The 25050-nt window shown below is 45.5% G+C and overlaps 2 protein-coding genes across 2 annotated transcripts in view; both read right to left on the bottom strand.

Annotated features, from left to right (window-relative positions):
* Positions 1–24104, bottom strand: part of Tmc5 (transmembrane channel-like 5) — a 79372-nt gene extending 55268 nt beyond the window's left edge. The window contains exon 1 of the mRNA XM_013517703.1: positions 24082–24104. The gene's annotated coding sequence lies outside the window, so the exon portion shown is untranslated. The remainder of the gene's footprint in view (positions 1–24081) is intronic.
* LOC106149293 lies at positions 6088–24612 on the bottom strand. The gene is made up of 5 exons (XM_013517704.1): positions 24107–24612; positions 23239–23347; positions 20544–20779; positions 19638–19784; positions 6088–6247 (listed from the first exon to the last, which is right to left on the bottom strand). The coding sequence occupies exons 1-5, from the start codon at positions 24405–24407 to the stop codon at positions 6213–6215; spliced, it is 828 nt and encodes a 275-aa protein (XP_013373158.1). The 5' UTR covers positions 24408–24612; the 3' UTR covers positions 6088–6212.
* Positions 24613–25050: the final 438 nt, after the last annotated feature.

Raw genomic sequence — 25050 nt, 5'->3', positions numbered from 1 at the left:
GTGGAGAAGGGTTTCTTTTTCCCCACAGTCCCCCCAGCACTTGTTACTGGTTGATTTCTTGATGATAGCCATTCTTTCTTGGGTAAGATGGCATCTCAGTGTTGTTTTAATTTGCATCTCTCGAATGACCAATGATATTGAACATTTTTTCATATATTTATTTGCCATTTGTATTTCTTCATCTGAGAAGTGTGTATTCATTTCAGATGCCCAGTTTTGGATTGGGTTTTTGAATTTGGGGGGTCTGATTTTTTTTCCCTTTTTTATATGTTCTAGATAAAAGTCTTTTGTTTGAGGGATAACTGGCCATAATTCTTTCCCACTCTGTGGTGATTTCTTTTGTTGTGCAAAAGCTTTTTAATAAGGTGTTGATTCTTTATAATATTTTCCTTGCAGTTTGGGTTTTGTTCATGAAGTCTCTACCTATACCTCTGTCTTCAAGATATCTACCTATTTTCTCTTCCAGTAAATTTAGTGTTTCCATTTTAATATTTAGATCTTTGATCCATTTTGACTTTAATTTAGTGCATAGTAATAGACATGGGTCTAGTGTTAGTCTTCAGCATGTGGAAAGCCAGTTTTTCCAGCACCATCTATTAAAGAGACTAACTTTCTTCCAGTGAACATATTTGGCCCCTTTGTCAAAGGTAAGGTGGTTGTGTTTGGGGTTGCATCTGCACCTTCTATTCTGTTCCACTGATCCTCAGGCCTGTTTTTTTCCCCAATACCATGCTGATTTTATCACAATAGCTTTGTAGTATGATTTCAGGTCTGGGACTGTGATGCCCCCTGACTTGCCTTTGTTGCCCAGCCTTGCTTTTGCTATTTTAGGGCTCTTCTGGTTCCAAATGAATTTTCTCTAGACCTATGAGATATGCTCATGGTATTTTGATTGGGATTGCATTAAATCTGTATAGAAGTTTTGGGAGTATGGCCATTTTCACTATGTTGGTTCTTCCTGTCCAAGAGCAAGGGATATTTTTTCATTTTCTGATATCCTCTTCAATTCCTTTTTTAGGGTACTGCAATTTTCACTGTAAATCTATTTTTACCTGCCTAGTACTCATTTCCCCTTCTTTTGGCATTGATGCCATGATTTTCTTCTGTCATCCTCCCTTCCCCCAACTTAGGCCAGGTCATGCAGGAAGGGTTGAGTGCCTTCCTGACCAGCTCCAGAGTGGTCCCATGACCCAGGCCTGGCCAATCAGGCCCTTTCCCTGGTCACAAGATATGTCTCAGGAATGGGCTTATAACTCATGTCAGTCCTCTAAAATAGGGGCCCCCAACCACCAGGTCACGGACTGCTATTTGTAGGAGACCGAGACTGACCTCCATTGTATATTAGTAGCTGCGTTGTGCGCCTTTCCCTCAAGAACTAGGACTGCCCACCGTTACCTAGTTACTCCTGCCTTTGTCGGGTTACTTGGTTATTCCCGCCTTAGAACTTCCCGCGTTTCTCCGTGCGGTATATAAGCACGGCACTTCCCGCTAATAAACAAGACTTGATCAGAGCACTGTCTTGTCTCCATTCTTCGTGTCTCTTGTCCCTTTATAATCCCCACTCCCCCTCTAGTGTTCACGTTGACTACCCGCGGGCTGAAACAGCTATTGGTTATGGACCAGACCATAGAGCAAGAGGTAAGAAATGGGCAAATGAGTGAAACTTCATCTGTGTTTATACCACTCCCATTACTGCTTCTGTCAGATCAGTGGCAGCACTGAATTCTCATAGGAGCACAAATCCTACTGTGACCTGCACATGTGAGGGACCTGCATTGCTTCTGAGTCACCCTGAAAGTGTTCTCCCCACACCCACACCCACCCATAGAAAAACCAGCTTCCACAAATTTGCTCTCTGGTGCCAAACAGATTGGAGACTGCTGCTCTTGGACCTGAATTAGACTTATTAAGAAAGTGCTATTATTTTAAGGGGGATAGAATGTAAGTCTGGAGCTGCTGAAGTAGTATCAGTGGGAATAGAAAAAAAAAAATAAGGGAGATAATTTAAAGGAAGAGTCAACAGGATTTATTGGCCCACTCAATATGGGATGGGTGAGAAGCAAAATGAAAGACAAACATACCCACAGTTTCAAGCCAGCATGACAAAATAAATAGTGATGTCTTTGAAAGAAGGAAGTAGAAGATTTATAAAGCCCAGCCAACATTTACAAGTTTATCTCTATGTAAATGACAAGGCCTAGACTTTTTGAGTAATCGGAACTAAAGACAATATTAACTTTCTGCTATCACCCGTGGTTTCAAAATATTCGTCGGTTTCAAAATATTCGTTGGCCAACTCAACTCCTTAAGTCTCAGTGCAGCAGAGGTCTTTTTTCCTTATTTTGTTCCTACCTTGTTCCCTTGACTATACCTCTCCCCAACTCTCAGTCACCTCAGGCTGGGTGTGGACATTGGACCCAATCAGAATTATTTTCTTTCTGGCCATGGTGATAGGGTCAGAGCGTATCTTGCAGTCAGAGCCAATGAGATTCAATTGTAGGAGTTTTATTAGAACTTGAAGGAAGAAAACAGCTAGGCCTTTCTGGTGGACTTAGAGTTAGGAATTTTAAGCTTGAAATTGCCAGTGGTCACAGGTGCAGAAGGTTTGCCTAAGAGTGATGCCAATAAGAGAGAGCAGAGCTGAGACAGAAAGAATGAGCAGATGCTGATGACATTATGTGGGCACCTGGATCCAGCCACACCTGAGGGCTGATGACACTGGCTGCTTGAGTCATCATGTTCTTGCAAATTAAAGAATTCTGATCAATATGTGAGCTTTGCAAAAAGAAACATCTATATACACAGTGTAGGACTATGAAGACTAAATGCTAAATGTTATAATAAATGTTTTTACAACACAGAATTTGAACCCATTTGCTTACTTGTAGAAATTAATGTTTATGTGCAAGGAATTTCTGTGATCCACCAAAATCTAAGCAAGCTAAATGATACCTAGTATATTCAAGAAATTAAAGACAGATATAGCTATATAGCCCCAAAGAAATGAGTCTGTTTACCAAAAGACAACAAGAACATTCACAGAAACATTTTTTTTTTTTTCATGAGAGCCAAAACCTGAAAGCAACTCAAATGTCATTCAGTAGTGGAATGAGGAAATAAATTGGGCATATCTGTACCATGAAATACTATACAGCAATAACCAAGAATGAACTTGTGCTACATGCAATGTCATGGATGAATCTCACAGGTGTAAGATGTGGACACAGTTGGACACATAAGAGCATGTTCTGTATGACAGTCACACAAGTTCAAAGATAGGTGTCCTGACATGTGGTGATGGGAATCAGGACATGGATATCTTGGGGAAGGAGAGAGGTGGGTAATGACGAGCAACTGCCATGACAGAGTCTTTGGGTGCTGAATGGTGATCTTAGATTACGTGGGGGCATAGATACACATGTGTAACATCTCATCGAGTATAATTTAAGAGTGCATATATCTCTAGAAATGTATTACTCCTAAGTTTTAATAATAGAGTGAAAGTGAAAAGATCTAAACTAGAAGATATAACATACAATCTGTTTCTCCAAGGGGCCATCATAGCAGTTGAAAAGAACAAACAGCTTAGGTCCACAAATATTTCCAATTTTCTTCCAGATAGATCGGAGAAAATCTGAATTAATGAAAACAAAAGCTAGGTGAGAACACGACACATTACCTGAATTGAATCATCTATGTGATGCTATGAAATGAAAATGCTAAAAATAAGAAAAGCAGCACTTGGTATCACTTTGAACTGTTTCCGTTTGCTGGCTATGTGGTCTTGGGAAGTCACTTAACTGCTCCAAGGCTGCTTCTACACCCATGTAACACTGACTGTACTAACACCTCACAGGGCCACTGCAAAGAAACATTCACTGAACAGAGCTATTACCACTATTTTTATTTATGTATAATGTAAGTACCAGACATTTCCAAAAGAGTTAGTGGATAATGAAAGTCATATACTCAACCAAGACATGATCAAAGAAACAAGAAGCGTCTCATAATGAAGGAGCCCTCCTACCAGATGCCTAGGTTGTAGCTGAGAACTAAGTTTTGCTGTGAGCCACTTACTAACTCAGACTAATAGGGAATCTTTGGGGTTACCTAACATTCATTATTTGTGAAAAAGCGGAAGTTTATCCATTTTTCTAGATGGCCACACTGCTCCTCAGGCTCAGTTTCTGAAAACAGCTTACCACGAGAGCCCTTCCAGAGGGAGCAGGTCACAACACGGTGGAGCCCAGTTCAGTCGCCTTGAAGCCCCTCCAGGTCACTCTGAGGTGACACACAGCCCATCAAGTCAGGAAATGGGCTGCAAGTGTTGGTGGCCATATCACTTTCAAGCCAAAGCCTTTGAGAACCAAAGTTGGACCCCCTCTCCAGCTCCCTTTCCTTCTGCCCTGGCAGCCAGTAACATCCAGGTAGGGACCAGTCCACCACGCTGGGTTCCTGCATATGTACCCGGAGCACAGCCCACCCTGCCAACCCACAGCAGCTCTCATGAGCAAGAAATAAACTTTCGTGTATTGAGACCTTGAGACTTTGACTTTGTTTTGATGCAACAAAGCTCAGTGTAGCCATACTGATACAAATCCTTCTGGTCATTGTTTTGAATCTCTGATTATGTGCCGTGTGTGTGTGTGTGTGTGTGTGTGTGTGTGTGTGTGTGTGGTGTGACTGAAAAATACAATGAATGCTTTTTAAAAAAATTATCACAGTAAATGACACATTGCCACTAATCCCCCTCAAAATAGTCCCCTTGCTTCAAACACCCTAGTCCACTGTTCTTGCTACTGTCTGAAGCAGTTTTGCAAGCTGATTCAAAATGTTTACCTTTCCCAGTCATTCTGAGTTTGGTGGAGAGCCAGAAGCAGCACGATGCCACATCCGGTGAATAAGGCGGATAAAAGCACATCGTAATGTGTTTACGAGCTGCCTTTTCACATGGCACACAGCAGCAGCATTCACAGTTTTCTATCACTCTCATAAAGACATTCATGAAAGAGGACTTTCAGAACTGCTTCAGAAAATGAGAAGGACAATGAGATAAGGGTGTTTGAAGTGAGAGAGAGTCTTTTGAGGGAGGTTCACAGCTATGTGCCTTTTACTGTAGTGAGGTTTTTCCCCCAGCGGAGGTCTTGGATTGAGAATTTGAGATCATGCACCGCCACACCCTCCTGCCACTTGTCCAGCTCCTGTGGAAGTGGCTGTGCTTGACCTGGGTTGGCTGTGAACCACTCGCTCTCAGAAACACGCTGATAGGGTCCCTGCGTACCAGCTGCTCTGCTGTCCCAGCATATGATGTAACTGCCAGGTAACGTGGTGGGATGCTGGTGTGATAAGTTTTTTAAACTTAAACATTCAGTGTATATTTTGATCACATCTTCAGGCCATATGTATGCACATGTTTGTACACTATACATATGATATTGTACAGAGGCGGACAATTATATATATGCAGTCTATGAATGCATATACATAACATATACTAAATATATAGGTATATATATACTATATGTGTATATATGTACTGTATGTATTTGTCAGAGTAAATATATCCATACATTGTATATTAAATACAGTCATCCCTTCCTGTATCTGCAGATTCCATGTCTATGGATTCAACTAACCTTGTACTGAAAATACTTTTTAACAAATGCATATCTATGGAACATGTACAGACATCTTTTCCTTGTCATTATTCCCTAAACAATATGGCATACAAACTATGTATGTAGTATTTACACTGTATCAGGTACTATAAATGAAAGACATGATTTCAAATATAAAGGAGGATTGTGTAGATACTAATTAATTATAATATCATATTAGGGACTTGAGTATCCATGAATTTTGGTATTTGTGAGGGGTCCCAGAACCAATCCCTCTTCCCCTGCACTCCCTCAGATACTGAGGGGATGTCTGTTTATACACACAGTGTACATATTTATTTACTTAGAATATATCTGCACATATATCTGCATATATGTAATAGGTATTTTATATATATACACACAGTCATAAAACACACAGATTAAAAAGACAGATACATAGATGACAGACAGATGAGATCAGCCAAGGCAGACCTTCGTTCCTTCCATTCAGGTCTCTGTTCTGAGGTCACTGACAGGGGCTTGTTTTTCGCCTGTCTCTGCAGCCCAGTTACAAATGTGTCCCACCCACATCATCTTCACTGGAATAAATTTCTAAATAAACACAACGCCAAGCCCACAGAAAAGTCCTGTGAAAGAAGAAAGAGGAGGAAATAACCACAAGGAGGTAATCTTACAATGTTTGTCAAATGACGTGGGACTGGCCTTCTGAGAAACCTTGAGCTTCCTAGTAACTATAAGGGAAGCAAATAAATATGCTTCCCATTCAGAGAATGATAATCTCTCTTGGCATCTTGGAAAAGCACAGAGGGCACTGCATTTTTTCCTATTTTTTGTTTCTCTGGAACCTCCTCAATAAGGGGCAATCAGACCAACTACTCCAAATCCACCTCTTGCCATCTCATGTAGGGTTTCTCACTTCTCTGATGCAATGATTTGTAATTGCCTTCCCGGCAGTGAGGAGCCTTCCCCGTCTGGCCATGGTTCAAGGCTTCCTGGTTTAATCATCACAGTGATCTTGTGCTTGCCGCTCAGTGAGTCCAGAAATCTGGGGAAAACCCACATCGTGGAATTCGGTCTCTATCTGGCTCTCTGCTGCCTCCTAACCAGCCAGGACAGCCCAGGCGAGTTCATCATCACCCCATGATCTCACGAGACACAGGACTCAGACCACCAAGGGTTGTCAAGCCAAGTTTAGTCTGCATGACAAACTGGAGACAATCAAAACCCACCAGGTGTCAGGTCCTCATGTATCTGTACAAAAGAATGCAGTGGGGTGGATAGAAGGAAAGCTTTATGGCACTTTGGATGGCATGCACCTGTCATCCCAGCACATGGGAGGGAGCAGCGCTGCCATGAATTCGGGGCCAGTGAGTTCAAGGCCAGCTTGAACCACATAGTGAGACATGGTCTCAAAAACAGAAAGAAAGACAGAAAGAGAAAGAAAGAAAGGGAGAGGGTGAGAAAGAGAAAGAAAAGACAGAAAGGAAGAAAGAAAGAAAGGAAGGAAGGAAGAAAAAGAAAGGAAGGAAGGAAGAAAGACAAAGAAAGAAAGAAAGAAAGAAAGAAAGAAGGAAAGAGAAAGAAAGAAAGAAAGAAAGAAAGAAAGAAAGAAAGAAAGAAAGAAAGAAAGAAAGAAAGAAAGAAAGAAAAGAGAAAGCAGCTTTAGAGAGGCCTGTACTAGCAGTAGATGGCCAGCTCTGGCTCTTGTCTTGGTCCTTTTTCCACCTCCTGTGGTCATGCAGACTGTAAAGGACGGAAGGTTAATTTTGCTAATTGAGGCCATTTGTTACCTGAAAGGCTGGAAAGAAGCCAGGCCCTTATAAAACCGCAAGCCTGTCCCGCATGAAATGCAAAGTCACCCACAGGAGGCCACAGTGAGGCCACAGCTGTCCCTTTGAATTTCTAGCTGTGTGAACTTTGTCATGCCAACACATGACAAGGCAACCTTCCAACCCATATGAAGAAATTGGTGCTCTTTTTGCTCCTGTAACTTTTTGCTCCTGTAACAAGGCACATACATATTCAAGACTCTCAGTTAAAATCATAAAAGTGCCTGGCATGATGGCCCATACCTGTAATCCCAGCTACACAGGAGGCTGAAGCAGGAAGACTGTGAGTTTGAGGCCAGTTTGGGCAAACTTAATAAGATCCTGTCTCAAAATAAAATTTAGGAGCTGGGGATTTAGCTCAGTGGCACAGCGCCTGCCTGGCAAGCGTGAGGTCGTGAGTTTGATTCCCGATACCAGAAAAAAAACCAAAAAAAAAAAAAAAAAAAAAAAACAAATCAAAATAAAATTTAAAAAGAGCTTGGATATAGCTCAGGAGTAGAGCATTTACCTAGCATGGGTAAGAGAGACTCTGGATTCAATTCCTAGTAAAACAAAACAAAACAAAACAAAACAAAACCTCATGAAAGAGATCCGGTAGAAACTCTTAACCAGTCCCAATGAGTCATCATCCATTTGATTTAAAATAAGCCAAACCAAAATGTTTTAAAAATTGTTTTCGTAAGGTGCGAGGGAGGAGAAAGAACCTAGGGCTGCCAATATTCTATTCTGCCAATAAGGACATTAAAAGTCTTGACCACAATCAGAGCGGGCAATCACTATGCATGCACACAACATTTTATGGCTATTTTGAAAAAGGAAGAGAAAGTGGCCCAATCTCAGAAGGATGGACAGCCTTAGTGGAATACATTTAGTCCCATGAAAACTTACTCCTTCACCCTTATTTTCCCTTACTTGGTCCCACATAATTGCAAACTTTACCCAAATCAATCTGGTCTGCTGATGCTACTGTAAACTGCTGGTATTATCTGTCCTGTCTCTTCTCTCAGGCTGGCTTTAAAAAATGTTTTGTTTTTAGCCAGGTATGCTGGCATACTATAATCCTAGCACTTGGGAGGCTGAGGCAGGAGGATCACCTTGAGTTCAAGGCCAGCCTGGGCTACATACTGAGTTTAAAGCCATCCTGAACTGCATAGTGAAATGTTCTCAAAAAAAAAAGAGTAGAGGTGTGGCTCAGTACTCTCTAGATTCAATTGCAGGTATTGCCAAAAATGTTTGATTTTTGACTGACATAATTTTATATAGTAACGAGGTACATGTGATTTTTTTTTTTTTTTTTTTTTTTTTTGAGACAGGGTTTCCCTATGCAGTTCAGATTGGACTTGAACTCACTGTGTGACGTAGGCTGGCCTTGAACTTGCATTGATCCTCCTGCCTCAGCCTCCTGAGTTCTAGGATTACAGGTGTGGGCCACCATGCCCAGCTATGACATTTTGATTTACATATGCATTGGGTCTCATTCTGTCTATCTTAGGTGCATTTGCAAGTGGGGATGCCAGGTCAAATGCCTCCTTGTGCTATTTTCTCTCAGTAACTTAAAAGAAACAGTAGACTGTGGTGAGCTATAGAGGATTAAAGAACAAATAGCGACAAACACCCCCAGCCCTCATGTCTGAGGACTCTACTTCTGCACAATCAAACACAGATTCTCTTTGGAGAAGATTCTGGAACCAGTCCCCCACAGATACTGAGGAATGACTGAATAAAATGTAAAAAGAGTAGACAGAATTAATTTTTGCAATTAAAATATATTTATATATAACATGAATTATATAAATAAATGTTTTGCATATACAAAATATCATAACTTATGTTTTACTGGTCTTTTGAAGCTTGTGTTAGCTTTGGCCAGCAGCCTCAAAGCCATTACAACAAATGCTTTGCAATTCCTTTGTCTTTAATGGGTAATGTGTGGAACCAGGAAATAAAGGTAACATAAATAGTCTCTAATCAGCAGCTGAGGGCAGTCCCTCACTTAAACCTTTCCTTGTAACTAAATACTTGTTGGTATAAGATCCAGGGAGCTTTTGAGAGAGTGCTTCTGCCATGGAGTCAGTCATGTTCACAGCCATACTGTTGGAAAACAGCCTATGATTCGAGATGGTATTTTCAATAAACATTATATAATGAAAAGAGCTGTGTCTTCTGGTTTTTTTGTTTCCCTTTGCAAAAACTTTTACCAAGATTTCAAGAATTCACTTAATTCTCGAGGAAGGTAATATATTTCATGAATGCAAAGAGAATATAATTTATCTTGGTAAGTAAGAAGGGGTCGGAAGCTAGAATGTGAATTCTAATCACATAAAGGATATCCCTTAAGACAAAAAAAAATCCATTAAGAAAATAGTCTAATGTACTGCATTTACCACAAAAGTAGCAAATGCTTCTTGATACATCAGATTAAGATGAATTCTAACATAGTTTTTAAATAAGAGGGGGCGGGAGGTGCAGTTCAGTGGTAGAGCATATGCTTAGCACGTGTGAGGCCTTGGTTTTAACCCACAGCACAAAAATAAATAAATGGAAGAAATGGGAAGTGGGATGGGAGATGGCAAGTGTCACCAATTAATTTCCACAAGTAAAATTTAGGAACAACCTACAGGGCTGGGGGTATAGCTCAGTGGTAGAGCATTTGTCTGGCATGTCTGTGGCCCTACGTTTGGTCTCCAGCACTGAAGAAAGAAAGAGAGAGCAAGGGAGGAAGAGAGGGCAGGGCGGGGGCAGGGAGAGAGAAAGACGGGGACAGAGAGCGAGAAGGGGAGACAGAGGAAAGAAAAGAGAAAAGGAAATGAGAAGTAGCTAGAATGGAGAAATTACTTACTTACATGAATGTTTGAAGACCCCCAAATCTTATTCTACTAGCTGGGGCACCGGAGGCCATGCACCAAATCGCTTTCAAGGATCTCACCCTTTCTGTAAACCCAAACCTCCCAGTGTAAAAGCCAGTTTGGAACAAGACTTTCCTCAAAGCAGGAGAAGCTCATGGATCTTGAAATCAACTGCAACACAGTTTGCATTCAGATGCCAATGTTTTACTTGTAAAATGCAAGATATATGGCTGGCTTTTATTATTTTAGAAAGAAACCGGTGAAAGCCATATATCTCATGTATCTAGGGCAATAGCTCTGAAGTGGGTACAGCTTTGCCTCTGAGGACACATTGTCAAATGTCTGGGGACGTTTTTATCACAGCTCAGGAGAGGAGGGTGTTACACTGCCGTCCAGCAGGGGCCAGGGATGCTGCTAAGCGTGTGTGGCGCACAGGAGAGCCCCTGACCACAGAGAATGACATGGCAGCAACTGAGGACAGCGCTGAGGTTGAGCAAGCTTGATCTGGGGCAGTGGTGGCGATCCTATGGCATATGTGTTATTTTTCTTTTAAGACAAAAGATGTTAATGTATGTGTTGTTTTTTCTAACCTAGAACCTGAGTATTCAAGTTTAATGGCAGTGTTGGCACTTTGTGATAAATAAGTGGGTTTGGGGCTGCAGTTTGGGCACCCGTCTCTAAAAGCTTTGCCATCACTGATCGAGGGCGATGCTGTGTAGTTGAACTTGCTCCAATAATGGAATCATTCTGTACTTGCACTGTCCAGCACCACAGCCACTAACCACATGAAGCTCTGAAGTACTTAAAATGTGCTTAGTGCAGCTGAGGAGCTGAATTTTTGCTTTTATTTTATTTTAATTAACTTCAGTTTAAATAGTCACAAGAGCTGACTAGGAAGGAAAGAAAAGTAGGATAGAGCCAAAAGAAACTCCAGCACAGAAAGCATCATTGGGCAGGGGGCATCAGGGAACATCGGGCTTGGGTGCCCATGACTGCGACTCCGCAGCTCGCTGGGGACAGGAGGCTGGACTGTCAGGCAGCCCACTGGTTTTAGCGCTAGAAGTTCTGTGTCCTGGGACCTCCCCACCCCCAGGAAAACCATCCTCACTCAGGCCCCATTCCCAGAAGTTTTAATTCAATAAATCTGGGGTGGGGCCTGGAAATCTGCCTTTGTGTTGTATTTCCCAAGTGGTTTTTCTGTGCTCTAGAGTTTGAGAATTTCTGCAGAGCAGCAGAAAGAAGCAAGCAGAGAGGTGGAGGAAACAAGCAGATCCTTGGGTTGTGTGTAGCTCAGCAGCTCAGCCCTGCTGGCTTGGATGGACTATCCCAGCCCCTCCAGAAGACCAAGGACCTGCTCTCGGGGACATCTGGAGACAGCTCAAGGTGTACATTCCAGGTTTTCACCTGCTACCCACCGAGGAAAGTCCCAGGTTTCTGGAGACCTCTGAGTTATGGACATGGTTCTCTCCCTCCCCCACTGTCAGTGCACCTGAAGCCTGCCCAGAACAGTGGACAGTGGTAACACTTAGTGGCCGGGTGGCTAGGATCCCTTCTTGCTCTTCACTATGTCTAGAAAAGACAGGGAGGAGCAGTAAACTGGGGTGAGCCTCGCACACACCAATGAGCCTGGGCCTGTGTCAACTCCGCATACACATGGGAAAAAGCCTCCTGTGCTCTCGCTTCCAGGACTGAAGCTTAGCTCTCAGTCAGACTCATTCAGATCCCTATAAGATGTCTGTGTAAACAAATATTATATAATGCAACCCAAGCACTATTGTTCCAGACTTGCAGAGAGAAAAGAAGAAGTAGGAACCAATGATAACAAACGTCTAACTTGTGCATGCCAGACACTGTGATAAGAACTGATAGCTATTAATCCATTAAGATCTTACTATAGCCCCAAGAATAGGCTATTATAATCCTTATCTTACCAATAAGAGGCACAGACAGGTAAGAGCTAGAACGTGGGTATACACCCAAGTGGTCTGATTCTACACTTGGCACCTCTGTATTTTTCCATTTTCTAAAGATATAAAGTCACTTGCTCAAAGTACCTTGTCCATAGACAGGGCCAGAACCTGGGGCTACTGAACTCTAAGTTCTGGGTTCTTTCATTAAGCCACAGGATAGATTTGATTTGTCCTTGCCTGGTCACATGGCAAACTCAGGTTCAGGATAAAGGAACAAAAGGCTAAATATTACCAGTCATGCATCACCTGAAGACGGGGACACAGTCTGTGAAACGCATCATTAGGCAACTTTGTCCTGTGAACATCCTAGAGGACACTCATACAAACCAAGGCGGTTGCAACTCCACTGAACAATGCTAAAGAGACCACCGTGCTATTTGCAGCCTGTCATTAACCAAGCCGTTTTTTATGCAGCTTTTATGTTAACATGTAACAAAAGAAATGGCATTCGGACTCAAGATGGTAAACCCACATGCTGATCTTTCCTCCTTCCCAGTGAAGTTACAGAAAACATAACTATTAAAAGCCATACTATTAAAAGCAAGGCAAGAGGGAAGGAACCAATGGGCCAGATGATGATGACTTTTCAGAAGATAAAATGAATGCCTGCATTGCCAGATAAGGTAGGGTGGGGAAGCTGTAGATCAAAATGGGCACCAGGCAAAGATGGGCACCTGGGAAAGATAGGCAGAGGAGAAAGCTCTACTCAGCTTCATGCCAGGGAACACCAAGGTCAGGGAAGGCAGGGAGGCAAAAGGAGAGGGCTGCATGCAGCAGTTGGAGCATTTAGCTAGCAGGCTTGCAAGAGAACAAGGAGACTGCTCTGATCCCGGCTCTGACAGGAGCCCTTTAGTGTTAGGATGGACAGTAATAAAGAATTCAGCTTAGGTTTTCTTGTTTGCTTTTTGTTTTTTTCAATGCTTTACTGCTGATCTACATCCCCAAGCTTTTAAGAAAAGTTTTTAAAACAAGGTCTCACTAAATTGCCCAGCCTGGCCTTGAACTTGTGATCCTCCTGCCTCAGGCTCCCAAATAGCTGGGTTTATTACAAGCATGCACTACCACATCTGGCATTATCCAAAGATATGGCCTTTGCCCTCAGATTCTAGGAGATCATCTCTAAGCCTTGAAATATGTTCTGTAATAAAAGTATCTTTGTTTATCTAGGGTCTTTGGCCAATCAACAGGGACAATGTAATCAGGGTGGGGAATTGGGCTCATCCAGTATCAGGCGGCCTCTGGCAGGGCTGGAGATGGAGGTCAGCCATGTGGATGCCAACTGTGTCCATGCAACAGCCCCAGTGAAGCTTCTGGACTCCATGGCTCAGGTGCGCTGCCCTGGCTGGCAATAAGCCACGAGCCCTGTCTGACAGGCATGCTCGACCCTGACACTGGCCTCGGTGCCGCAGGGAGGAAACAGGTGCAAGGCCCACCTTTGGTGCTTTCCTGGGCTCCACTCGGTGCACCTCTTCGCTTGGCTGATTTTTGTCTGCATCCTTTAGCTGTAACAAACCGTAAGCATGATATAACAGCTTTGGGGGTGGCTTCTATGGTCCTTATGAAGAACTATTTAATGCAAGGGTGGTCTTGGGAATCCAGAACTGGAAATGGGTGTCATAAATGAAAGGGGCTTGTGGATGATGAGGAGGAATTTGATAGCCAAGATTTAACCTGGTTTAATGAGGCTTGCCCACCTGTGTACCCAGACATCTCAGTGAGTCCTGCTGGTCAGGGATGGGGTCTGCTGGGAAAACAAATGCTTCCCAGCAGGGTTAACTAATGCACTCTGGGAGGCTGAGGCAGGAGGATCACAAGTTCAAGCCTAACCTGGGCAATTTAGCAAAGCCCTGCCTCAACACACACACACACACACACACACACACACACACACACACACACGATGGCCTAGGGATGTAGCTTAGTGCAAAGACCCTGGGTTCAACACCCAGTACTCCAAAAAAAGGGGGGAACAGACTGTTATAGAAAAAGGTCAGAGAGGAGCCAAAGAGGACCAAGCTAGAAAACAGTGACTGCGACTGCCTGTTTAAAATGCAGTAGAAGATTTAGAAGATGAAGTTAAGAAAATCTCCCAGAATGAAGGCTGAAATGTTAATGACAAGTATGTTAGAAAATTTAAGAGACATAGAAGCCTGGTCCAGGAAGTGCAGTATCTATAAAACAGGAGAAAATGAAAGGGCAGAAATGATCAAAGACAAATAAGACCCACTGAGTTGAACAAGGACATGATCGTTGTGCTAAATGCATCAGCAACTGTGGATAAACACGGGAAAACCCACACTTATACCCTCATAAAAGTTGACATCGTCACAGCTGAAGAGAAAATCTTGAAAATGCTCAGAACTCACATCCTTTTATCTTCAAAGGAATAAGTCACACTGGTATCAGACTTCACATCAGTACCAACAGATATTATATTAGTGTTGACAAAAAATGACTTCAACTTAAAATCTGGTGCCCAGCAAAACTGCCAAGCACATTTGAAGACAAAATTAAGAGCCATTTGCAGATATGCAAAATGTAAGAAAGTTCCAACTTGCTTGAGGATAAGCTTAAAGCAAGCCCCCAAAAGGTATCTGAGAGACAGAATCGTGTTTCGGACACAACGGAAAGAAGAGGCGGGCTAGCGGCTGTGACACTGGCCCAGGAAGCATCGCCTCATGACGCCATCCACGTGGGAATGAGCAAGAAGCAGGTAGGGTCAGAGACGTGGTAAAGGCCAGGCACCCTCTCTGCAGCAAAAACTTAAAGACGCGAAGAAACTCCAAAATAAGCAATCCCCTGAAAGCTTAAAGGACATTGGGTCCAGACATGAGCAGACCACATTCCGACCTGATTGTCAGCTGTTAAGGGCACTCAGGAAAATAGCTCAGCTCACCTGGTCCTACCAATCCATTTCCTTCAGCGGCCCACATGAAGGGACATAAAGTTATACAGTATGTTGTTTTCTATGGGCACAACTTGCCTAAAATGAACACGATTATTTATGCCCATGTGATATTGTGATTTATAATAATATTATCAATGCATATGATTTTGGTCCCTGGGTTCTCGCACAGAGCTCCTAAAACTCTTGTAATCATCTGATCAATATGGGTGATGGGAAAATCTTTCTTTTTTGTTTTTTTTTTCCGGTACCAGGAATCGAACTCAGGCAGGCACTGTGCCACTGAGCTAAATCCCCAGCCCCGAAAATCTTTCATTCTAACATTTGGTTTAGGGCTGGTGTGAAGTTCAGCAGTACAGCTTGCCTGGCATGTGTGATGCCCTGGGTTTGATCCACAGCACTTGAAATAAAAGAGAAAAGAAGTTGGGTGTCGGGGCACACAGCTTTACTTCCAGCTACTTGGGAGGCTGAGGCAGGAGGATATCAAGTTCAAGGCCAGTGGGCAATGTAGTGAGACTCTGTCTTAAAATTTTAAAAAATTTACAAAGGGCTGGGGATGCAAGTGGTGGAGCACTTGCCTAACATGCATGAGGCCCTGGGCTCTATCCCCAGCTGGTCTTTAATCTCAGGTCTTGACAGAGCTCCTAATCCTAATCCTTTGAAATTTCCTGGCAGATGGAAGCCTCTTTCACTCTAACGAGATGATTCTTGGTGGATTCCTGGATGATGGATTCTGGATGTCACCAGAAAGACCAAGCTATGGTTAGAAGCTGGAACTTCTAGCCCCAACCCTCTTCTCCTGGAAGGAGACAGGGGCTGGATAGAGACAGAATAGCAACAGGTCAAGCCTGCGTAACAAAACCGCCACACAAATCCCCAAACTACACAGGGTTCAGGGCGCTTCCAGGCTAGACGCAGCTTGTTGTTAGCGGTGCACCGCAGCTCCACAGGAACAGAAGTTCCTGCACTCGACACCCTTCTGGAACTTGCCCTGTGCCTTTTTCACCTGGCTATCAGTACCCTTTATCATATCCTTGACAGTAAACTGATGAAGAAGAACGAGAGTGTTTCCCTGAGTTGTGAAGGCTGTGCAGGCAAATGATTGAACCTGGTAAAGAGTTGGGGGAACCATTAATTCCTAGCTGATTAGTCAAAGGTCAGCATATTAAATAGAATTCTCAGTTTGGACTGAGCTCTTGCGCTCTAGGCCAAAGAGAACCAAACCAAAATGGAATCACTCATGTTAACGTTCCACACCACCAAGACCAAACTAAGTTGTTCATCTGAGTTTTCAAGGAAGGAAAGAGGCTATAGTCAAATCCTTGATCAAGACAGTTTCAGCTGACATGATAGCAAAGTCCCCTCTGCTTTAACCTTTTCAGGGAAAGTACATTTGGCACAATCAACCTGCTTCTTGTTCCATGTTTTCACCCGGCTCATCAAAACAGTCACTTCTAGTTTACAGAATAAGGGGTTATGTAGTTCTAGAATCACCTGGATGCAGTGGCACATACTTGTAACCCCAGAACTCTGGGAGGCTGAGGCAGGAGGATGTTGGAGCCCAGCCCGGGGAACTTAATGACTTAGTGAAACCCTGTGTTAAAATAAAGATAAAGGGCATGGGGGCCTAGGGCTGTGGTTCAATGTGAAGGCCCTGGGTTCAACTCCCAGTGCTAGGGAAAAAAAACAAAAGGAAAAAGAAAGACAAGTCAATTAAGATCTTTAAACTAAACTTGTTGTACTTTCTCTTGACAAGAGGCCAAAGCTTACTTGTGATTGGCACCTGGGTGGGGTCAGTCTCATGGGACTAAGCCCTTAGCCTGTGGGGTCTGACACTGTCTCCAGGTAGACAGGGCCCAGATTTAATGAAAGTGTGGACACCCAGCTGGTGTTGGGGTCTCGGTCAGTGTGCAACCCTTCCCCAATATCTGAGAGTTTAGTAGGATTTTAGGGTCCCCCCAAAACCCCACCTTCTCTTTTGTCCTGACCAAAAGTCAGAGTGCCATAACTGCCCTGTGGCCCAGTCGGCTACAGGATTTTCCCAGCAGGCTTAAGCCCACACCGGGGGCCTGAACCTTTCCAGACACTGATAAAGGTCCTTAGGTTGTTGCAGCAAACCCTGAAAGAAACTGGCATGGTTTTGAGGTAAAATTCCTTCAGCCCTCATGTAAATTCTGCATTCTGATCCCTCACTGCAAAGACACCCAGAGGACATTCCTTTCTCCTGCTGCCTGCAGCCCTCTGTACGTTCCCCTAATAAAAGCTTTACAAACTGACAGACCTTTAGTAACCCCAATGCCCCGGAAGGCTGAGTCAAGAAGATCAAAAGTTTGAGCCCAGGTAAATTAGCAAATTAGTGACACCCCTTCCTCAAAATAAATAAATAAATAAAATAAACAAATAAATAAATAAATAAATAGGGCTGGGAATATAGGTCAGTGTGGAGGCGCTGGGTTCAAACCCCGGTACCTTCCTCAAAGCCAAAGCGTAACAGAATCCATGATGAACTAAACATTGACATCTTCAATTAAGACAGCATTAGAATTACTGGTTTGTCCTTTGGGCTCCATTCTGGCCCAGCTCCACATGGACTGGCAACCATGTCTCCTCTCACCGAGGGAAGGGCAGGCAGTTCTCGGGACAAATTAAGCCATCTTCTCGGAGCCTCCCTGTCTCATTTCCACTGTTTTGCCTCTGATTATACATGTATAACTCAAGTCTCTGCGGAGGGAGAAATTTCCATCTCTACTTTAAAAATTTCTTTCTTTCTTTCTTTGGTATTGAGGATTGAACCCAAGGCCTTCACTTTTTATTTTGAGACAGGGTCTCGCTAAGTCACTAAATTGCCTAAGATAGGCCCAAACTTGTGATCCTCCTGACTCAGCTTCCCAGATGCTGGAGTTACAGGCATGGACCACCACATCCAACACCATTTTGCATTTAATGTGGGTGCTAATAACATCAAAGGTTAGTAATGGTAACTACGAGCTGCTGATTTTTTTTCTGAATTACAGAAATAAGACTTGTTTTTTCTTTTAAGCAATACTCAGATTGAAATACTATAGGCAACAGAATTTGTTCTAGCATTTATAAAAATATGGAAATATCATTTTTTCCCCTATTAATTCCTTTACAGAAATGACACTACCTGATAATTCCACAGCCGGGGCTTATCTCTAGGGACAATGGACCTTCACAATAATATAGTTATCTTTGTCACCCTGTTCTGGGAAATTTTTTTTTTTTGGTACCGGGAATCGAACTCAGGACCTTGCACTTGCCAGGCAGTCACTTACACCGCTGACCTATATGCCCAGCCCTGTTCTGGGAAATCTTCGTAAAAGCATTCATCAAGTGACTCACTGAACTGTGGTGAAGATGTATGTGCCTTCCGCCTGACACCGTCTTGTGGGGAGAGAACTTTTCCTGGGAAAATCCAACTCTAAGCCCCACTTTTGACAGCCATCTCTGTGGAGCACTTCTCCTCTCTCCCGTGCAGAGAGGAGAAGAAACATATCATCTCCTGATGATAAGAAACATAAAGGCGGCACCATGTATGGAGCCATCAGAATCCCAAATACTACAACCTTCAAATGCCTTAGCAACTGCGTCTTCAGACCACCTTAGAGAGTTCCTCCTTTATGATGATCACATAGACGCCCAGAGGGGTTAACTGACTCAATTCAGCCAACCTCACACAGCTAACCAGAAGCAGAACGAGATCAAAGCCTGTACCCCTTTGCCTGCAGACCCTGAACTGTGATCGTGGCCTTCAACACTATCACTGTTAATCGGGGGAGGGAGAGAAAGACTCAGAGATGAAGGGGGTTGAGGCAGCTCTTACTGGATGCATATCGTGCCCCATATACTCTTCCCTGATATCCTATGTGGAGGGGGCGCTTTCAGCATCCAGCCATGTACGGGTAAAGACACCAAGGCCAGACAGGCACAAGAATTCCCCAGGGTCTCACAGTTAGGACCTAGGAAGGCTGGGATTCCGATTTTAGCCAGCAACTGGAGACCTTGCGCCCACAACCGAGTTCTCTGGCCTCCCACTTCCCACCAGTCTTTCCTCTGACAAATATTTACTGCACATCTATTCTGTTCCTGCATCCAGCAGAAAGCAACAGGACAGCCCCCGTGCCTGCTCTCCACAGCACAGTCCCAGGCATCGCCAGTGTTTGTGCGACCTCCACCTCCATCTCTCTGATCTGCCCTCAGTCCTGCAGAAATATCCAGGTGGGTTCCCTTTACACTCTCGTCAAAGCCAGGGAGACACACGGTGGAGACCCCAAGCCCCGAATCTCATCTTTCCGTCCTCTGCATGGGTTCCCCTAAACACTGCGCAGCTTGGTGGCTCGGTCCTACCATTACACTACACTGGTTGCCACTCTGCTCCCAAGAGGAGAGGGATGTTTACCCAGAGTTTTCTTTCCCCCTGGTTCTCAGCTCTCGCAGGCTCTCACCTGTTAACACGCAGATTGGTCTTGCAGCCAAAGCACCACAGCTGTGCCCATGGCACCGGGCTTGCCAAGTAGAACCTGACTCGGCTTCCAACTCGTGTCTTTCTTCCCGAACGTGGCTGTGTCCTTTAATCAATGTTCTTCCCGCATCAGCGCAATAAAAAGAGCAAAGTCCCTTTTAGAGGCTATTTTATTTCTCAGACACCATAAGGAAGTAAGTAGGCGGGTTTTTCCCCCTGTGGAAGAGACTATCTGAAATCATTAATCCAACAAGCTGTTCTCTGGAAAGGGCTGCTCTAGCAGACACCCCCAGGCACTGGCTGCTTGTGCTGCAGATAGGTCCCTGAGGACAGCATTAGAGCGTGCAGTTTAACTCTGCAATTATGGTTAGGCAGTAAGTGCCAAGTCCCTGCAGAGATAAAGGACAGGCAGTGTGAAAACAGCTCGCATTCCAAGGCGGGCCGACTGGGATCCAAGCGCTGACTCTAGCATTTGAATTGTTCAACCTCTCTGAGCCTCAGTTTTAACCTCTCATCGGCAAACTGGGAGAATGGAACCTGTCCAAGTGCTGGTAATGTGACCTGAGAAAGAAGGTACTATCCTAGTGCTCATGTCCAGCCGCCTGGGACTCCAGGTTCAGCGGGGGAAACCCCACCTGCCGGATTGCCAATCCTTCCTGCAGGGTTTTCTGTGCGCAGGAGACTTCTTAGACATTCGGAAAGAAAGAAACAAGTAGATAATCTAGGACTCGGTAAGATTCCTATATTTTTTTAAGTGCCAGAACAAGTTCCTTTTCCCATGGCATTTGAATCTTCGTGGGGCTCATTTAAAGAAAAAGAGCTGGACCAGGCTCGGCTCCCGAGGGGCCTCCAAGGCCCACCCCACCCCCACCCCGCGGGCTGTGCTCACCTTCTTCTGGGCCTCGGCTCCAGGCTGCCTGCGCTGCCTGCTGCTCCAGCGGCTCGGTGCTCGTACTGCTGCGCGCTGTGGTGGGAAATGGGCCACAAAATACCAAGGGGAGGCTTATTCGGAGGTGTAGCTGCAGCCGGCGGTCTCGGGGAAGCGCGGAGGGCTGAGGCTGCGCCGGCCCGCGGTCTCTCCACCAAGGGCGTCTACGCGGTTCACGGTTAGAACGGTGTGTTACTCTGCAGAGCGAAACAGCATCGCGGGGCGCGCGTCCAGAAGTCCCCGAAGTTTAGGAAGATTATCATTTCGTTTTTGCTTTAAGTGTACCAGCAAGGAAATGTCTTCAACTGGAAATTTCGTTGCTCTTTCTCCAGGGGCCGTATACATGAGTCAGATCTCCACAATCTTCCTGTTTCTTGATTCTTTACAAGATATGCTCTATGGATGTTTTTTTCCTAGTAAATCTGTAAGCTACCTAATGATAAACTGATCAAACTGAAACGCTGGTTGAATGATTATGCCTCATAGCCGGCCAGGAGTTCTGAACCGTAGGAATTTACGACCGGTCATTTCTTTCGTTTCTAGTTTACCCCTTTTGACTACGTATAGCGAAATGTGTACAAGACCAGACTTTATAGCCCTTTTGTGTTTGTTTGTTATTGCTGTTTTTTTGTGGTACTGGAGGTTGAACCCTGGGCCTCTGTACTGAGCTATACTCCCAGCCCTTTTTATTTTTTATTTTAAAATGGGGTTTTGCTAAGTTGCCCAGGCTGGGCTTGAACACTCCAAAACAGGACTTGTAGAACGGCTTCAGGAACGACAGGATGAGTGTGAGGGGAACTTTTGTGAGGAGGGGGTTGATGGCTGTGTGTCTTTTACTGTAATACATTTTTAATTAAAATATTGTATTTTTTGATAACATCTCCTGCATGAAACTCTAAACAGCAGTCACCAGCAGGGATGAGGCAGCACAGCCCGTGAGCTTCTCAGCAAGCACTTTTATAAGTTAGCTCTAAGAATACGTTGTGTATGTGCCACGCGCAATTGGAGAACACACTAGGAAGGGTAGATGAAAGAGCTGTCTGAGATCACTGAGAACTCTGAGGTGCAGGGGAGGAGAACTTTCCAAAAGCGGCATGTGCTGGGGCCCCAGACACAAGAAGAGGGATCCCCGAGTGGCTGGTGACGGTACCAGGATGGGGAGGGGGCATAAATTAGGGCCGCAAAGGAAATAGAAATAAATGGACAGAGGTAGGAGAAGAAAGGACAGCTCTGTGTCCTTGGGCAGTTATCAGTTTCCCTGACCTGCCTCAGCTTCCTCAGCTGTAAATTGGAGATAATTATAATATATTAAAAGTGACCATTTAGCATTACGCTCTTTCTCTCACTATATATGTGTGGGTGATAGTGAATCTTCACAGCAGCCTTATGAGCTAGACACTGCTAACAACCACTGCGTTTAAGATGAGTCATCTGCAGAACAGAGAGGTTAAGTTACTTGGCCCAAGGTCACACTGCTAAAAAGTAACCAAAGCAGGATTTGAACCTAGGCTATCAGGCTCCGGAGCCCAAGTGCTAAAGATTATAAAGCTGGGGGCTTAGCAGTATGCTTGGCACATAGAACAGACGTTAATGTGCAAGGTTATGAGTTCAATTCCCAGTACCGGAAATAAAAACCGGAAAAAAAAAAAAAAAAAAAAGAACAGACATTAATGACTATGACAGCATTAAAAGATGAGGCTCCCTCCCCAGCCCAGGGCCCCACAAGAGGGAACTCCATACCCCAGGCAGGCAGCATGGTGCCCTTCCCACACTGTGCCAACTTTGTTGCCCCAGAAACTGCCTGGGCACAGGTACGGGCCGCACTGGCCTTCCCAAGGAGTTGGCTGGTGGGGAGCCCTGGAAGGAGACCGCAGATGCACAGAGGCCCCAGGAAGGTGCCTTTTTACCCTCGCAGCAAGGTTTTTCTGCTCAGCCACAGACCCAGGCCAGCTGCGGCAGAGGGCAGCAAGCACCGGCTAACACGAGCACAGGCAGTGGTCACTCCTTGAGTGCCAGGCCCTGCGTGCAATGCTTTCTAAGCCTGAGCTCAGGTCCTCCCCCAGCAGCTCTATGGGACCCAGTTATCTTCCTGTCCTACGAACGGAGGCACCTGGGACGTCAAGGCAACTTGCCCAGGTCCCAGAGCTGGGGGTGGCTCAGAGATGACATTTGGACCCCGGCTCCGCTGGGACGGGCAGAATATACAGTCCTCCTCCCACAGCCAAATGCATTGGCTGCCGTGAGGGCTGGGTCCTGCAGACAGTCTCCCGGTGACCAGGACAGACAGCAGGGACCGTGGACACCATCTGGCCGTGGCCAGGGGCTTCTCTGCAATTCCCAGGAGCAAACAGGGGCTGCTCAGAAGGCAGGACAGCGCCCCGGCGCCCGCCCCTGCCGCCTCCCCACTGCCCTGCCCTGTCCTCAGTGGACACGTCTGCGGCGCTGCCCCTCCCGCCTCGCTCCGCGTGGGCGGTGCAGCATTTCCTGTGGCTTCCGTGGTGAAGTGCCAGGCTGTGTTCTCGGGGCTCCACCTTAATTTAATTCCCACAAAAAACTACAGGTTAGGTGCTGTTATTTTCTCCATTTTTACAGCTCAGGAAACTAAGACTTAACCAGGATCTCAAGCAAAAGACCACAGATTCCATGATGAACAGACCTGGGTTTACATTCCAGCTTCTGTACCGACCTCCTGTGTAAGCCGGGGCAGTGCTCCGCCCTCTCTGAACAGCAGTCTCCTCTCCAGCAGCCTGGGACAAGCAGCACTGCTGGAAGGATAAAAGTCGTGTGTGTTCCTTGCTCGTTCAACAAGCATTTTCTGAGCATCTGCCCTGTGCCAGGCACCAGGGATGCATCTGCCATAACACCAGAGAAGAATCCGGGCCCAGTGGAGGCCCTCACTAATCAGAGGCGCCTGTGTGTGTTGATCGACTTAATTAATCCTCACAACAACCGCATGGGCCAAGTACTATTATTGCATCCGTTTCATTGATGGGAAACAGTAGCATAACAGGGTTCCTCCCTCTAGGACACAGAGGGACCTGGATTAGACCGTTAATCTGCAGACGCTGGAGTCTGATTTGCTGGCTTCAAACCCCTACCACTCCCATTTAATTGCTGTGAGCCAATTACTTGAGGCATCTGAGCTCCAATCTCCTGATGGATAAAATGGGGCAGGAGCCCCGCGTGCAGGGGGTTATTCCACGGGAAATAACATTTAACATTCAGGAAGCAATAGGGCGGGGGGTTTAGCTCAGTGGCACAAGTGCCTGCCTGGAAAGTATAAGGTCCTGAGTTCGATTCCCGGTATAAAACAAAACAAAAAAAACATTCAGGAAGCACCGCCTGTGTCCCCACCACCCGGAAAGCTCAACACAAACCCTATAAAGAAGTCCTATTCCGTTCTTCTTTACAGAGATAGAAACTGGAGCCCAGAGAGTACAAGTAACTTGCTTAGAGATGCACAGCAGACAGGCCTTCCAAAGCCTGCGCTCTGACTCACCTCTCCAGGCTCATAAAATCCTTACCGGGTGGGCACGGGCGAGTAAGCACCTGAGTAATGGGTGCAACTGTTCTTCCTACAGCTGCCAGCCGGCCTCCCGCGGAGCCTCCGTGACGCGCTGCCCCTGCGCCCGCGCCCCGCCACGTACCTGGCACCTCCTCCTCTCCAATCCCCGTCCCAGCCGCCCCTCCTTGGCGGAAGAGCACGCATCCCGGCCACCGCCGCGCTCCGGACCCGCGGCCCGCAGGTGGCGCGCGCTGGCTCCGGGCCGACTTCCCGCCGCACCGGCTGGCGTCCGAGCGCTGTGCTCGCTGCCCGCGCTGCATGGCGAACTGCCCTGCGCGCCAGATGCCAGACGCGCTGCGCCCGCCGAAACGCTGGCCACCAGACACACCGTGAGGGAAATGCGAATTAGTTTCAAATGACCGTTAATCAAAACCACAGAGTGCCCGGTGGAGCAGCCTGTAATCCCAGCCCTCGGGGAGGCTGAGGCAGGAGGACTACAAGTTTCAGCCCAGCTTGGGCAATGTAGAGACTTAGGGAGAACTTGCCTCAAAATAAAGGATAAAGAGGGCTGAGGATGCAGCTCAGTGCGAAGGCCCTGGGTCCAGTCCTTGTACTGGGACACACACACGCACGCACACACACGCACACACACACACACACACACACACACACAATTGAAAAGCACCTATTACCTGCCCACTATCAGAGGAACAGAAAATAAGCGGGAGTGGGGCATGGTGCGCTGCCGTGGGAATGGAAGATTTGCGCCGCCGCTGAGGAGAGCAGCGGAGAGATGCTTCTAAAAGTTAAAAGTAGATCTCCCATACAATCCACTGACCCTGCTCCTGGGTACATACCCCCCAAATTCAAAGCAGATCTCGAATATTTGCACACCCATGTTCTTTGCGACATTATTCACAATGGCCAAGAACTGTAAGCAGCCCAAATGTCTGCCCACAGATA

Source organism: Chinchilla lanigera, unplaced genomic scaffold (assembly GCF_000276665.1).
Source record: "Chinchilla lanigera isolate Chin_1 unplaced genomic scaffold, ChiLan1.0 scaffold00041, whole genome shotgun sequence".
NCBI lineage: Eukaryota > Metazoa > Chordata > Mammalia > Rodentia > Chinchillidae > Chinchilla > Chinchilla lanigera.
The sequence above is the reverse complement of the archived record's forward strand: the minus strand, read 5'-3'. Positions and strand labels throughout refer to the sequence as shown.

Excerpts from the sequence above, each read along its gene's own strand:
- LOC106149293 (XM_013517704.1), bottom strand. The coding sequence starts at position 24,407 with ATGCAGCGCGGGCAGCGAGCACAGCGCTCGGACGCCAGCCGGTGCGGC. Across the intron at positions 23,348-24,106 it reads TACTCGCCCGTGCCCACCCG|CAGTGCTGCTTGTCCCAGGC; the intron begins GTAAGGATTTTA and ends TTATCCTTCCAG. Across the intron at positions 6,248-19,637 it reads ACCAATCTGCGTGTTAACAG|GACTTTTCTGTGGGCTTGGC; the intron begins GTGAGAGCCTGC and ends CTTCTTTCACAG.